The following is a 15,050-nucleotide window of genomic DNA, read 5'->3' on the forward strand; positions in this document are numbered from 1 at the left end:
ATTATTGCGAACAGATTTTCAATCCTATTGCAATTAATTTCCAAATGAAACGCTGTTCCAGGAGACATGATGTTTTCTCTTTTGGCTCAATACCCTTTACTTTGTCTGGTCTTGAGAACAGATTCTACATGCATCAATTGTCCTTTATTAGCAGTTGGTTAGGTGGCAAGGAGCTACAGATCATGCCTCATCACAGTTTTTGTCGTGGTGAAGGTCAGCGAATGGAAGCTTGTTTCTAGGTGTTAGAAAAGCATGTGTCGGTCAAAGTAATGAAGCAGGACCACTGACATGTGGGAGAAGACAGACAACTTCAGCATGACCAATCCACCATGCAAACCCCCGACGAACGGCACACATTTTGACTGACATGCACCACTTTTTGTTCAAGCAGTACAGCGGAGAGCAGGAGCGCATTCGTTCAGACCACAACAAAAGGGAAACGAAGAAAGAAAAAAATGGTCCAAAACAAAGAACATAAGGAACCAAAAGCAGAATTTAATCATAGACACTACAATGCAGCTACAATCATTTTTTTTTTCATACTCTTGGGAATTGTGACTATGTTCTGTATCATTTGTTTTCTGAGTTTGAAGATGGTTAGAAAGAAAAAACACACCAACCTTCTCGCAGCTCTGAGGGATGTAGGGAATTGATGCGGAAACAAAATAAAATGAGGAGAAAAACAAGGGAAAATACAGAGAGAGTAAAACAGGCCACATTCAACCCAGAGAATTGCTGCTAGAGACAGAATGTCTAGGAAAAGAAAAGTGGGCTGCATTTTACAAGCCTTTTATTGTGCTGCCCATTAAACAATATGACACAGGTCCAGTTATGAGCTTACACGCCATCAGCAGTTACTGTGGTCTTTCCTCTGGAGTTTTGTTCAAAAAGCCTTTAAGAAACATACTTTGGTTTTTCATGTAAACCACATGACTGGGACCTGTGCATGAATACAGCCGCAGTATTTAAAGCAGTAACAGTTCGTCTGAGCAGCGCTGGACATCAGGCCTGCTAGGTTTATAAAATGGAACATATTTTATGATAAATTTAGGCTTAAAGTCACCATGAAATCATAAACACAGTCTTCTGACTAATATGGGAGATTCAGTGGCATGCTGGCCGATGAACTACAAAGCGCAGGTGTTATTAAGTGTGTACCAACCAAAAATCTATTTTTTTACTATTAAAAATGTCCCTCTATCAAAAAGGGCTGCAAACAAGTCAATAATCCCCCCCCCCCCCAGAAAAATAAATAAATAATAAAAATATAAAAAATAGATATTTATTTCACCAGCTCTCTGATATAATACATTTCAGGTTATGATAATCTGTCCATTAAAACTACTGTCTTTTTTTAATTAACACTTTATTTAATGATCTTAGGGACAAAAGTCTTCACTTCTACAATCTAAATCTAAAATAAATTAAAATAAATGTATTCTATATCTGCGGGTAAAGAAAGATAAAAAACAGAGCGCTCAGACATTTTCTGTAGAGAGTAGAGAGGTTAAGCTCAATCCATCATTCCTGTTATCTTAAGAGTCAGTCATATAACACACACAACAAGCATTCAAGTCAATGAAGGTTACATTACAATTCAACACCAGACAGGCAGAAAATCAAGGCTGCAGCAAATCTTGCACTTACAAACTGCTCACAAAACTAGAGGAACCCCAGTGAAAAAAACTGGACTCAATGTGTTTAAATTGTGAGTATTTACATGTCCTTTTATAGGCTTTGTTCACCGCCGTGAGCTGTTCCTACCTCTCACATACAGGTTGGCAGGTGCTGAATAGCGTGTGCCATCGTTGTTGGTCGCGACACATTCATACTTCCCTTGGTCTGATTCCTCACTTTGTTCGATTTGCAGCGCTCCTACACAGTGGGAGAGAACATGAGCAGAGAAAGAAAATTAATAATCACACCGGCCATTAAACAACTCTCACGAAATCACACACTAGGCCTATTTTTTTCTCTATAAATGGCATTATTTGTTCTGTTTAGGTCTACGCCACAAAATGGCTCGGGCTAAAGGCCTGCCGCTATACTGACGCTTAACCCTGAGAGGCGACATCTGCAGGCATGCCTCGCTTTGGAGAGCTCGGTATAGACTTAACCAGTTTATGCAAGCTAAGCTCCTGAAAGCTGGGGGTAGAAATGTTTCCCCTTAAAATGTCTACTGCAGTTTCATTCTCTAGGTCCGATGCATCATGGGAAAGCAATTTCAGCACTAAAGATGTATTTCACGGTGGATCCGCGATGCATATTATGATTTTGTCAGGAACGAGGTGCTTAAATGGAAGCGTGTCGCAAGCTCGTATCTCGCCATGCTGACTATCTTGCGCCAGCCTAGAGAAGAGCGCGATGAGCACTGCAGTAGACATTAGAGAGGGCACACAGAAAGAAACCAAAAGAAAAGAGACTTTGCAGCATTAATTATCTCTGATATTTTACAACCACATCAATGAAGAGGAAAACATACAGTACAGGATACATGTTGCAGGGTTTCTAAAGGCACTTAATCGTACGGGTGTTTCAAAATCATTTGAGCTTTACTGTTTAGAAAAACAGTTGTGATAATAATCAATAATAATACTGATCGATTATTAATTGAGAGGTCTACAAAAGGTGATGGAGGGGTAGTAGCCCTGCAATATTATTACACATCTCACAGGACTGTTCATTATGGGAATGAGTGAAAACTGCAATACAGCAGCATATGGCTTAAATAAAAAAAGGTTTACAGTATACAAAAGCAGCATAAAAGGGGGAGGACAATTTAAAGAAAAGACATTTGGATCATAAAATTTGGTCTTCAATTCAAATTCACTGATCAATAAAATGACTTCAGATGGTGAAAGTCAGAAAAAAAGTGCAGCATTTTCAGGAAAAAAAGTAAGCTGCTTGTATTGTAAAAATGGAAGAAGAAAAAAAATCTGTTGGGAGAATTATAGTTACCAGTACATAAACCTCCAGCACATGTAAATATTTCCAAAGAACAAGAAATGTGTGTCGGCACAACTTACAACCTTTTGACAACCCTTAGCTGAAAAACAAAATGCAATTGTATTAGAGGTCAAAATTCAAAATGGCTTGCGCCGCCAAGAAAACAACCAATCACTGCCATAGCTTTACGCTACAAATGACACCCATAAAAATCCACCAATGGGATCAGCAGTGTGGTGTCACATGACCCAGGGAAAAAGGTTTCTCGCAATGCACTGAGTTGCCGTCTCCTGAGTAGCTTGACCAAAAAACAAAAAATACACACAAAATGGCCAACTCTGTTTCATCTGCCAGACCCACCGTTAGCTTTTCCCCAACCCTGAAGAATGGAAAAAATAAAAACGTCAAAAAGGAAAACCCTTCAACCCAAGAAAAGGAAAAAATATGGGGTGGAAGGAAAAAAGCACCGCAGAAACTTTATCAAAAAAGTGGTTGTTTGGGCTTTTTTAGCTCCTTTTGAGAAGGGGAAAGGTAGAGGAAAGCAAATGGAGGACAAAGAGCGAAAAAAAATAAGTTTGTAAAGACAGAAAGATGCTTTTGGGAAAAAATCGTGGCAGAGAGGTCTCCGGCGTGTCTCCAACATCTGGGCTCATGTGCAGCTGAACAAGAACACAGCTAAGGGGGGAAAAATGTTTGGCTGTTTTAGTTGGACGAAAAAGGGACACATGATCTGCTATGGCCAAAAGATAAGATAACAAAAAGAATGAAAAAAAGAAAAAAACACGTACAGGATATGCTTCTTTGGGCTGCAGTAAGCATATCGGCTCAGAAGAAAAAAACAAAAACAACCAAAATACAAAAGTCTTTCTGGAACTGAAACCAAAACCAAACAAAAGAAAGAAAATGCGCTGAGGCGAAAAAGGCGAGAGATGGAACAGAATGGGATGGAGCGGGGCGAGGAAGAGGAGGATGATGGGAAGATGCCGGAGGGCGTTTGATGGATGCAGACACATGTGGGACAGGAAGAATGAAGTCAGTTGTTCATTCTGTGAACTTGAGTTGAGCACTCTTACCTCTTATTGGCGTACCACCTGGGTGGATTATATGAATGCAAATAAGATTAAGAAAGAAGAATCGTTAGTGCGAGAAGAGAGGCTGGCCGCTTTGGAAGAAGAATCAAATTAGCTTTGCTTTGCTTTCTTACAGAGTGTATTAGGCTACAACAGGAAAGAGAGATTCAGAAAAGACAGCCATTGGCTCTAGTGGAGAAAAGCACAGGATTGAGCATTGGTCACTTTAGGAGGTCAAAGAGCAACTGGTACAGTGGATGAAGCACAAGGGGCTATTCTGAGACCTGTGGCCGAGGCCGTGATCTAGCGGGGAGAGCTGAGGACTGATTGACTGGGGGACAGTGGAGAGTCTTTGAGCTGTGAGCTTTAGAGACACAGATGGAGTGAGAGTGTCAGTGTCGGCCCTGAGCGTGTGCTTTACTGCTAGTCAGCTACAGTGTGTTCTGCTGGCCTATCAATATCGTTAGTAAAATGCATGCCATGCATTTTAACAGTAGTTTGAGAAACATGGTGGAGACATTAGTGGGAGGCATGTGTGCTCAGATCTACAAACTTACCAAAGGACTCTGGAGATTTACAAAACAGAGAGAAGAAAGACAGCATAGAAAATATGATTATATTCCTTACGTTTGCTCTGGTTGACACACTTAAATCTGACACTCTATTGTACAGGGTGAAAATCAAGAGAGAATTCAGACAACGGAAGAAAACAGGACACGGGCAGAGCAGAGAACTCTGGGAAGACATATCCTAGCATCGAGGGCCGGAAAACACATCGGAGCAACTCAACCGACATGGTCAGTTTACATGTAGCGTAACGAACAGGGGGTTTTGCGCTACTTATAGAGAGACCGCCCGATGCAAAGAATCACCAACGTGTTCAGTCCTGAATTTGGTCGGTTTGAGGCACAAACACACAACAAGGGTCACACAAACACACACAAAAAAGGACGCTCTTTTTCTTTTTCTCATTTACGGACATAATCGAGGTTCGTCGATACATGTGCTACGTCATGACACGAAAGCAACATACAAAACAACTTTGATGATTCTTTCGAGAGCTCTGAATGAAGCCAGATCTTACTCAATGCGCATTGGAGGAAGGAAAATAAGGACATGGAGAACGACAGTTATTTATTATGCATGGTTCGGCTGCTTTTTGCGACTAAGTGTTAAAATGGAAACAAAACAAAGCCCAATTTAAGCTGGCCAAAAATGCAGTCATAGCAGTGAATCATGGGTAATAAATTAAACAGACAGGAACACAAGACACATCAGACACAGAGGGGACGCAGACGACGTAGATGCCATTTCCTACAGAAATCCAAAGAAAAGGCTCCATGAGAAAGAACGGAAACTCAAACAGAAAGAAGGACAATAGCGGCTCTTGTTGCTGCTTTTCTTCTAGCGTCACAGAGGAAAAATTACCTGATCGGAGCTGTTTGATGCGGCCATTGTTGTTACTGGTGTTGACTGGGAGGAAGTCTTTGAACCAGGAAATGTCTGGGTCGGGGTTACCGCTAGCAGCACAGAGCATGGTGGCGGTACGGGTGCGCTCAACCACCTTGAGCTGGGGGCCCATATCTATGGTGGGGAAACCTGGGGGCAGCTGGTCCTCTGAAACACAGGAACACCAGCACCATTACACACACACACACACTTTCACTGAAGCTACTGCAGGAACCTGCATGAGGAACTCGGGGTGAAGAAGGACACACATAGTAAGTAAGCATTCAAATAACATCAATATTAAACAGACAGAACAAGAACAAACATGTCAACAAACATCCATATTAAATAGACCAAATGTCTAGTCAGTAAATAATGGCAGAATGGGTTTGCAAGTACAAGGCTTACAAATGTATATTCTAAATTAAGCTGCTCTGGTTTGTAGCTATACATAAACCATATATGTCTCTTGAATTGTTGAACTGTCTTCACAATGGCAATTTGTGATAATCGTTTGTAAAAGGTAATTACGTGGCATTCTCTTCACCCCTCAAACATCGAAATAAAACTAAAAATAAGTGTAAAAGTAGTAAATTGTTGAAAATGTAATATAGTGGTTGGGTGGAGCGTGTTTAGCTCTGACCTGTGGGTTTCTGTTCTTTCTAAGGTAAGTCCTCTGTGAGCACCCCCCTTTGGCTGGATTCAGACACTAAGTTCTGTGTGCTTTCTGAAATCCACATGGTGTTAAGTGTACACTTTCAACACTTTGCAGACTTTCTAAAATCCACGTAAGTTGTAAGTGTGCATGCAATACTCTGCGCACTTTCTGAAATCCTGGACGCTAAGGGTTACGTGCTTAGCTTCATTTCCCTTCTTCAAGTTGGTAAGACCTTGGTTCTTTGGGCTCCACTCAACCAGTGTGTCTTTATAAATACACTTCAAGCATCACTTCCCTCAACATGCAGGGCTATCGTAAGCATGGCACTTCCCCTTAAGTGCCCAAGTTCTCTTCCCTTCCGAGTTGAATTCCTTGCTTCGTGGGCTGTTCTTATGGTAGTTTAGCAGTACATCAGGTGGATTAGCCTTTCCTTCACCTCTCTGATGTGCTGAGTTTGGGTTAGCTTGCAGTATGCTTACCCTTCTGGTTCTCATGATCAGGCTGCAGGTTGAGCCCCCCTATCTCTTTGAGAAATGGGTTTGTGCTCCCTCAGCTAGGTAGCCTACTGCTGGCAGTTCGAGCATTGGAATATGCTGCAGGCTGAGCCCTCTCTCTCTTGAGAGTTGGGTTGTGCTCCCTTAGTTAAGTAAATTATTTATAGCTGTTCCAGCTTTGGGACATGCGGTAGGTTGAGCTCCCCTCTCGTTTGAGAGTTGGGGGTTTGCCCTTCCCCTCAGCTAGATGTTTACTGCTAGCCGCTCCAGCATTATTGCCATAGATCGAGTTGATGACTCTCAAACATATTGGCTTTGGGATGCAGCATTCCATCTAATTAAATACCACAAGAGCCCCTTAGAACAGTATTTTAAAATCCATGTTATGTTAAGTGTGCATGTGAAGTCTTTGTGCACTTTCTAAAATTTGCATGCAAGTTATCTGCAATTCTTTCTAAAATCCTATATGGCGAGGACTGTGCACGGTTGCTTCATGTGTTTTCTTGCTGGTAAGCCCCGTTCATCCTGGGTGCCACTCCACCTATGGATCCTCAGGAAACCTATTTGAACAGGGTGTTGCTACTACATTGCTAGGCTCTTGGTCAGATCCCTTTAACGTAATCTATATTGATCCCAAGCCAAGAGCACTACCCTGGGCCCAGGAGTCTGGCCCTAACATGTAAGTCTGGGTATGTAGCCTAGGCCTTTGGCCGTAAGGGATAAGGTACAACGTCCTAACTTCTAACTCCCATGGAAATAGTAGAGGTAGTTGGTACCATGATTCTGGCCTGCACTCCCCTCAGCATGGTGGCGTGGGTATACCAATCCCCATAGCGACCCCTAGAGGACACAGTTCGAAGCTCCCTTGAAAGGGAACATCTCAGGTTACTTATGTACCCAAGGTTCCCTGAATAGGGAACAAGACACTGCGTCCTCTAGGTTTGCCATGTTTCGAACACAAGCTTCAGATGAAGAAGTGAATGATGTGTTCTCCCAGCGCCTATTTATACTATAGTCGCACGGGTAGTGATGTCATGGGCAGTTTCTGGCCAACATGTTGTTGGTGTTTTTTCAATGTATGCTTCAGACACAGGTCATGGTGAGGTGTTCCCCATAGTGACCCCTAGAGGACGCAGTGTCTTGTTCCCTACTAAGGGAACCATGGTTACATAAGTAACCTGAGACCGTTTCTGTTAACCAAATACAAGCAATCTAAAACAAACACACAAGTCAACAAGCCTCTAGGGAAAATTACCAACACACACGCACACAAACATCTCCTGGGATTCACTTTCTTTGAACCTCAGCTCAGGTACACAAAAACACTAAAATACTGCTTACACAGATATATTTCACAACTACCACTGAATACACTGCATTTCACAATGTTTTTGGAAAAACTGAGTAAAAATGTATTATAAATGCAATGATTTCCTATAAATTTACTTTATAATAGTGCAAAAGAGCCTCTATGGTGAAGCTGCCGTATCAATGTACAGTGAAAGCTTGTATGTTGACAGTTCCCGAGACATTTCCAGAAAACAGTAAAGGATTTGAATGAATGTATGATAGACAATGGAATAATATTCCTGTATAAATAGTGACTAAGGAGTGATAATGACTCTTCAGCATCTCAGAGGGAGGCATCTGCTGTAATGGTGGATTTACTGCAGATCATAAAGAGCTTGAATCACTCCTCATTGTCTAAGAAATCATTATAACACTGCAGAGTGCTGCAAATCAGCAAAGTTTTGAAGATGTCCTTAATTTATACCAACCAAGTGACAAGTTCTGTGTTTCGAAATACATCTCAAGGTTTAATTCAGAATTTAACACCTCAGTAAAAGGAAATGATCTCAGTACAACCCTTACGAAAAATAACCATGGTTTTATTATAGTAAAACTGTAGTAACCCACATTTACTACAAATACCATGGTAAAACTATGGTTAATATAGCAAAACCACGGTTAATTTGTGGTTACCATGGTTTAACTACAGTAACCATGGTTTTTTGGTTTTATTTGTAGTAAAACCATGGTTAATTTTCATAAGGGAAGAGGATGGTTAACTGTTTTTTTTTTTTTTTTTTTTTTTTTTTAATAAATAAAAATCTTTAAGCAAAATACAGTTTTGAGAGGGAAATATAACCTAGACATCTTCTTGGCAGGTTTCATGATTTATCTATTTGAAATAAAGCATAAAGCAACACAGCTGCTCTGTGATGTTCAGAATTGCTTGATGTTTCCCATGTTATTCATTTAAAACACTTCCAGTAATCATCCCTTGGGCATTAACACAAATTAATTTCTGCAAACATTCAACTCTAAATCCTTTCATGACTTTGCAGAAGGTGAGCTACCTAACGCGGGGGATAAGCATCTAATTTTAGTTCTTCAGTGGTGTGTAGTCATCATCTATTAGGAGGTACTTTGCAGCTACAGTTGCATGTCAGTCTGTTTTCCTAAACATGCAGGTATACATTTACGAGAAAAGCTACAGAAAGCTGCTGAGGGATCATTCTGATGTCTAACCAATACTTGCGTCTGACCCCATCATTGTGTCATATTGGCTGATAGCAGGTTTTATCTGTTGTGGTGCACCACATCTTGTTGTTAGTTTAGCTGCCTTAACAATGATGATACACTGCATTCTATTGAATAGTTGAGCAATTTGCCTCACTTCTGTACTTCTGTATATCATGTATGCCACCTATTTAACACCTATGCACAATGCCTACTTCATTAGTGGTGGGCGGTATGACCAAAAATTTAGATTACGGTATTTTTCAAAATTATACCAGTTTCACGGTATATGACGGTATTTATTTATTTTTTGTCATGCATGACCAGATGTAAACCAAATTTTCTACTGATTGAGAAAGGAAATAAGCTACTGCAGTAGAATGACTTAGAATGCCTTATTTTACTGTCATTGTGAGTGAATATTGTAGAAAGATTCCAGTCTAAATAGTGACGAAACATGACCCATTAATGTAGGATAAAAAGGAATCACTCTCATTTATAATCGCAACTGGAGCTGGGCGATATATCTAACGATATGATCATGTGCATCTAATCAGTAAAGCTGCTTACGTGATTACCGCTAAAATCGCCATCACCTGCTTATAATTGGTGTGGCATTTAATTGACAGAGCCGTAGATCGCTGACAAGCTACGCAATATCACGTTGATTATCCCAGATGAATCGCCTTCGATAATGAACACGATATTGCGTAGCTTGTCAGCGATCTACGGCTCTGTCTATTAAATGCTGCTCCATTCAAAAGCAGGTGACGGCGATTTAGCTGTAATCACAGAACCAGATTTACTGACTAGATGCGCATGATCATATCATTAGATATATCGCCCAGCCCTAATCGCAACATTGTCAGATAAAATCAACATGCATGTACAGTAGATGCATGTTGAGCAGCTATGCGGTGGTTTTGGCTATATTCCTTTTTTGTCTCATGCAGCACACTGCCTACGTCTGAGTAAGAAACAAACAAACAAACAAACAAAACAAAAAACAACTAACAAAAAGTGCATAATATTAACAGATGAACTATGCTGTAAGCAACAGGTGCTTGGAAACGCTGTTTTGTATTAATTTATTGGCTGTGGTATGGCCAGCTGAAAGCGATGCTTCTCTGCCACTTCACTGCCCAGAACAGACACAGAAAGAGATGACACTGCACTGGGAGTCAGACCTCGCGCTCGTGGGGCAGCACTGGTGACATCTTCCGACTGAATCATAGCTAAGGTTTATCCAAAAATAGTTGCTAGTTTGTCGGTATATATATTCTATGAAAAAAAGGAACTAAACACATCTGAAAGTTGCTAAATTTAGTGCTGAAGTCACGCTCGTGTGTGTGTGAGGTGTGGGAGCTGATGGCAGTGGGCGGTGGATATGGGTGACGGTCAGTGGATATTGTGGATGAGTTCTTCGGTCATCACTTCTACTAGTTCTACAGTTTCTGAACTTTCACGGTTAGTAACACACACTGCTGTGTCCTTGCCACAATTTAATAGTCTCAAAGCATTCCAGACATTATTTAAACAATACTGTTATTGCCGTATTTAAAAAATTAATAACATAAGAAAAATATGGAGCTGAAAAAAAAAAACCAGTATACGGCCCAGCACTACTAATCATTATCTGACAGTTTAAAGGTTTCCTGGAATTGTGGCATTGGCTAAGCACTGGAGTGCTGCAGGGTTCAGTACTAGCCCTGCTACTATTATCAATGTACACTACAACAATTATAAAGGAGCACAACTTTTGCTATGACTGCTAACACATATGACACATCTTATCACAGACTACCTTTATTACATTTCCATTTCTGGGTTACTTTAGAAATTCGCTCTTTCAAGGTCAAGTAATTGCTACGGCTCCTTCATGATAAATGGCTTGTGTTTTTCCTCATTCGTAATATGAATAAATGTACTAAATGATTTAATGTGAACATTTGCTTACTGTTAAGATTCAGCTGTCCCCTGTGTTCAATGCAGAATGTGTCAATGAAGAAATTACCAGATTCATGGTCACTCGACTGCTAATTTATCTGCAAGGTTTATGGAAAGGTCAACAAATAATGTACGAGGCACTTATTCAAAGCTCAGCACAATGCTAATTGTTTATTGGCTCTGGGTGTGCGTTAAGTCTTTAAAGCAATTCCAAGGTTGACGTGTGAATCAAGCTCTTTAAAAAAAGCCAAATTTCACTTGCCATAAATCCAAAAGCCTGCAGTCAAGCTTAGAGGAACAGAGGCAATGCTGCTTATAATTATCGAACTTGACAATCCATGCTGCTTGAAAATCAATGCCTTTCATGCTATTTGTATTGTTGGAAATCAAAATATGCCTGTGAGACTATACATTTTCTCTCCTGAAAGGAATTGATCTTTGGTCTCCGCTGCACAATACAGAACCTCAAATTCTCCTTCCACTAAAGCAGCAAGAACTCGACAAGTTCAGCCAAATACATCCGTCCTGGGTCTCTTCAGGTATGAGGGAGGTTTTCCCTGGGACATTTTCTATTCATATTTCTCAAACTAACAGCAAAATACTTTCTTTAGCTTTGCTGTATAATTAAATATGGATTTCTGGAGTCTGGCATTGTTTTAGCAGAACTTTCCATGAATACACTACACTTCGGTGTCCCTTTCTTTTAAATCATTAAAGACACAGATCCAACATTATATTCTGCAGTGGGATGCATTAGATTTGTTAGATAATCTATGATCTGATAGAAAATTAATGTGGCATGAAGGGTGGCTAGTTTTAATCATAACAGATATCCTTGAATGCCTTTTAAATATAAAAGTTAAAATAATTAGTACTGTCATTCTTTCCACATAATCTATAGGACTGATAATACACTCACTGGGGTTCTGCAATGAAGAAAAAACACTCTTCTGAAAAGGGACCTGGGAGCTGCAGCTCATTTTCATTTAAAGGGAACAAACACAAAAAACTGTGTGTTTTGGCTCATACCCTAAAAGTGGTGAATGCAACAAGCTATAAAATAATCTGTGGGGTATTTTGAAATAAAACTTCACATACACAATTTTAAATATTGTATCAATGTATTCTATGGCATCCTTAACTTTAGTTATTATAGGCATAACTGCATAAACAATGTATGCAACGTTATGACGCCCAAAGTTCAATGCAAGAGGAAATATTTTCTTTTAAAGTAATCGTTATGGACGGACTACAAAAAAGGCAACCACCCCTTTAAGCACCACATTTTCCATTTACAAAATCATGAAATATGATTCATGAATTTAACATGAAATAAATTCAGCAACAGCACTTGTTAACTGACACTGATGATCAGGATTCCTGCACAATTTCATCCTGATATTGGCATCTAAACAGCAACCAAAAGCATTTCACAAAATGCATTTTAAGTCAGTAAGTGTTCGGTTTTCACACACACACACACACACACACCTCGTAAATTAAACAGTACTTCACTCTGCCAGTTCTCTGATTAACTGCTGAAAAATGCCACCGCAGATGCAGAGATGCGTCCTCAAGCTAACGGCAAGCCAATAACCGTGTTAATTGTTATTTAATTTGTGCTCTCCACATCATTGTAAGCTTTTCGAGGAGAAAGGTTATTGACGAAAACATTTTAAAGCATAAATTAATTGAGCAGTGTTTGGCTTTTTTTCCTGCTGCAGCTAAATTAAATGACAGCTAGGAAAACTGCAGCGTTGGTCGATCCAGAAGGTGAAGGCAAGAGGAATCTGGGGGTTTCGAAGTTAAAAAGCAATGATACAAGAGAGGGAATTTAAAACATTAAATTAAAAGTCAGAAGCATGTGAGATCCTTTTTCCCACAATCACATTTACTGTCTTTAACATCAAGCTCTCACCTGAACTCATTATACACTAGAGTACAGTATATCTCCCTTCCTCACATCACCTAATGCAGAATAATGGCACAGGTGTCCCGTGAAGAGAGTCGCCCGGTGGCCATTTACACACATTAATGACGCTCAGGTCATCGAGCGAGCGATGGATGTGCTGCCTCAGACGCTGCTGACGGGGAACGGTGTCATGTGACTTCAGAAAGTGTTGGACTGCACTTCTTTCTGCATTCATACATATTTAACTCTTTAAAATAAAAATGCAAAAATGTGTAATAGTCTTAAGTGTTTTGTAAAGTATTTATTAGAATTAATTTGAGTTCAATCCCATTTTATGTTTTTGATATTCTGTGCATTTGTCAATGAAATAATAATAGCCTATTTATATTTTATTAATATTTTTACATTCATTTGGGTTTTATTTTTATATTTTCAGTTTTCATCTTTAGTTTTAGTTTAACTGATGTCTCAGTAATCTTAAGATTTTGTTTGTCATTTTAATTATGATTCGTTTTTTTTTTTTGGGGGGGGGGGGTATTTTTATATAGCCTTAATGTATTTTATTTCATTTTTTATTTTATTAATTTTAGTACTTCAACTTCTTTTCTTTACATTTTCTTTCTTTTTACATTTTGTCTTTTTTTCAATAAAAAAAAACAACATAAAAAAAGTCAACTGTATGTTTCCATCACATTACTAAATGGCAGCGCTTCTACCTCGTTAGCCGCAAACGCTTCCTAACGCGCCGGTCTAATCGCAGAGGACGCACTAATTAAATGCAGCTAATTGAGTCTCTGCGGACAGGCTAACGCTCCGGCGTGATTAGTTACTGTTTACCCGCTGAAGTTAGCAGGGTTTGTTTAACTGACACTGAGCGAAGCCAAAGGAGGCCATTCACTGCAGCTGGAAATTAAAAGGAAGCGCCGCGCAATTGATTCTTTCGCTTATCTGTGAGAAACACTGTGGGCGAGATACTGGTGTTCTTCTGCCGGCTGTGGCGTTCTTCATGGAGCTCAAAAACACATAGAGCTGGGGCCAGTTAATGGCTTCGGGTTGGGAATCGATCAGCGTCACAGAGCGACTGATGCGAGTATTAGATGCAGCTTTGCCTCGCTCTCATTCCTTTAGTGTCGTAGGCAGATGTTTTTGCCTGGATGAGGTTATTCACTGTGGAAAATCCCTGCAGGCCATAATAAGATATATTTGTTGGATGTTTTGAGCGAGTGCAATCTCCTTAGAGCCGCTGTCACAGGTCAGCTGGTGTAAAGACGCATTGTTCTGCGGTCATCCCTCCCGCCGCCAAGCACAGATTACCAACAGAGTCAAATAGCAGGAAACCCTTCGAGTATGACTGCCATCCCAGCCGTATTTTCCGCCTCCTTTGGTTCTTTTGTGCTGAGCGACTGGCCAAAGCGGGTTAGGGTGGGCTTGTGTTTGTGTCGCTTCGCTCAAGATAAGTTTGTGCTGTTTTTTTTTGTTTTTTTTTCAGCCACAAAAGGGCAGAGGAGCGTTTTCTCTGCTGGACTGTGACGGCAGTCAATGTTACTGGATTCGTCTTGGATTGCGGCGCTCTTGCTGAACCCCAGAGACCTGCTGAATTGATCTAGGATTTGAGAGACAGAACATGAGGAAACTCTACCACCGTTCTTCTGTTTATGATGTGTGTGTGTGTGTGTAATTAGCCCCGTGTTAATTAATTCAGGGAGCGTTTTATGCTCTGGAAGAGTGAGTCAGCCGTAACAAAAGGGTCAAATTGAACACAGAGCACAGAATCAGAAACCCCTTCATATTCAGGAATAGAGGAATAATTTTTGTTTGACAAAATGATGTTTATTTGAATTAGACAGTAAATTAGGCAACAAAATTCTTAAAAGAAAAGGCAATAATATCCTAAGTATACTTTTTCAGGAAGTCTCCATGTAGTCTCTTTTTAGTGCTATTTAAGTGAAAAACACAATTCACCCTCAGTACACATAACATATAACTATTATTGTATCATCGTTTACCACTAAATACACTTGCACAAGATTATTTTTATTTATATATATAAT

The 15,050-nt window shown here is 40.0% G+C and overlaps 1 protein-coding gene across 40 annotated transcripts in view; it reads right to left on the reverse strand.

Annotated features, from left to right (window-relative positions):
- Positions 1 to 15,050, reverse strand: part of LOC128017574 (receptor-type tyrosine-protein phosphatase delta) — a 294,348-nt gene that overhangs the window by 52,205 nt on the left and 227,093 nt on the right. For 23 of the 40 annotated variants that reach the window (XM_052602980.1, XM_052602987.1, XM_052602985.1 and 20 more), the window contains 4 exons: positions 5,445 to 5,633; positions 4,020 to 4,037; positions 1,765 to 1,875; positions 621 to 632 (listed from right to left, as the gene is read on the reverse strand). In XM_052602980.1, coding sequence (XP_052458940.1) covers positions 621 to 632; positions 1,765 to 1,875; positions 4,020 to 4,037; positions 5,445 to 5,633 — 330 coding nt within the window. The remainder of the gene's footprint in view (positions 1 to 620; positions 633 to 1,764; positions 1,876 to 4,019; positions 4,038 to 5,444; positions 5,634 to 15,050) is intronic. The other 17 variants (XM_052602992.1, XM_052603004.1, XM_052603001.1 and 14 more) reach the window with 3 other exon arrangements.

This window comes from Carassius gibelio, chromosome A7 (genome assembly GCF_023724105.1).
Source record: "Carassius gibelio isolate Cgi1373 ecotype wild population from Czech Republic chromosome A7, carGib1.2-hapl.c, whole genome shotgun sequence".
NCBI lineage: Eukaryota > Metazoa > Chordata > Actinopteri > Cypriniformes > Cyprinidae > Carassius > Carassius gibelio.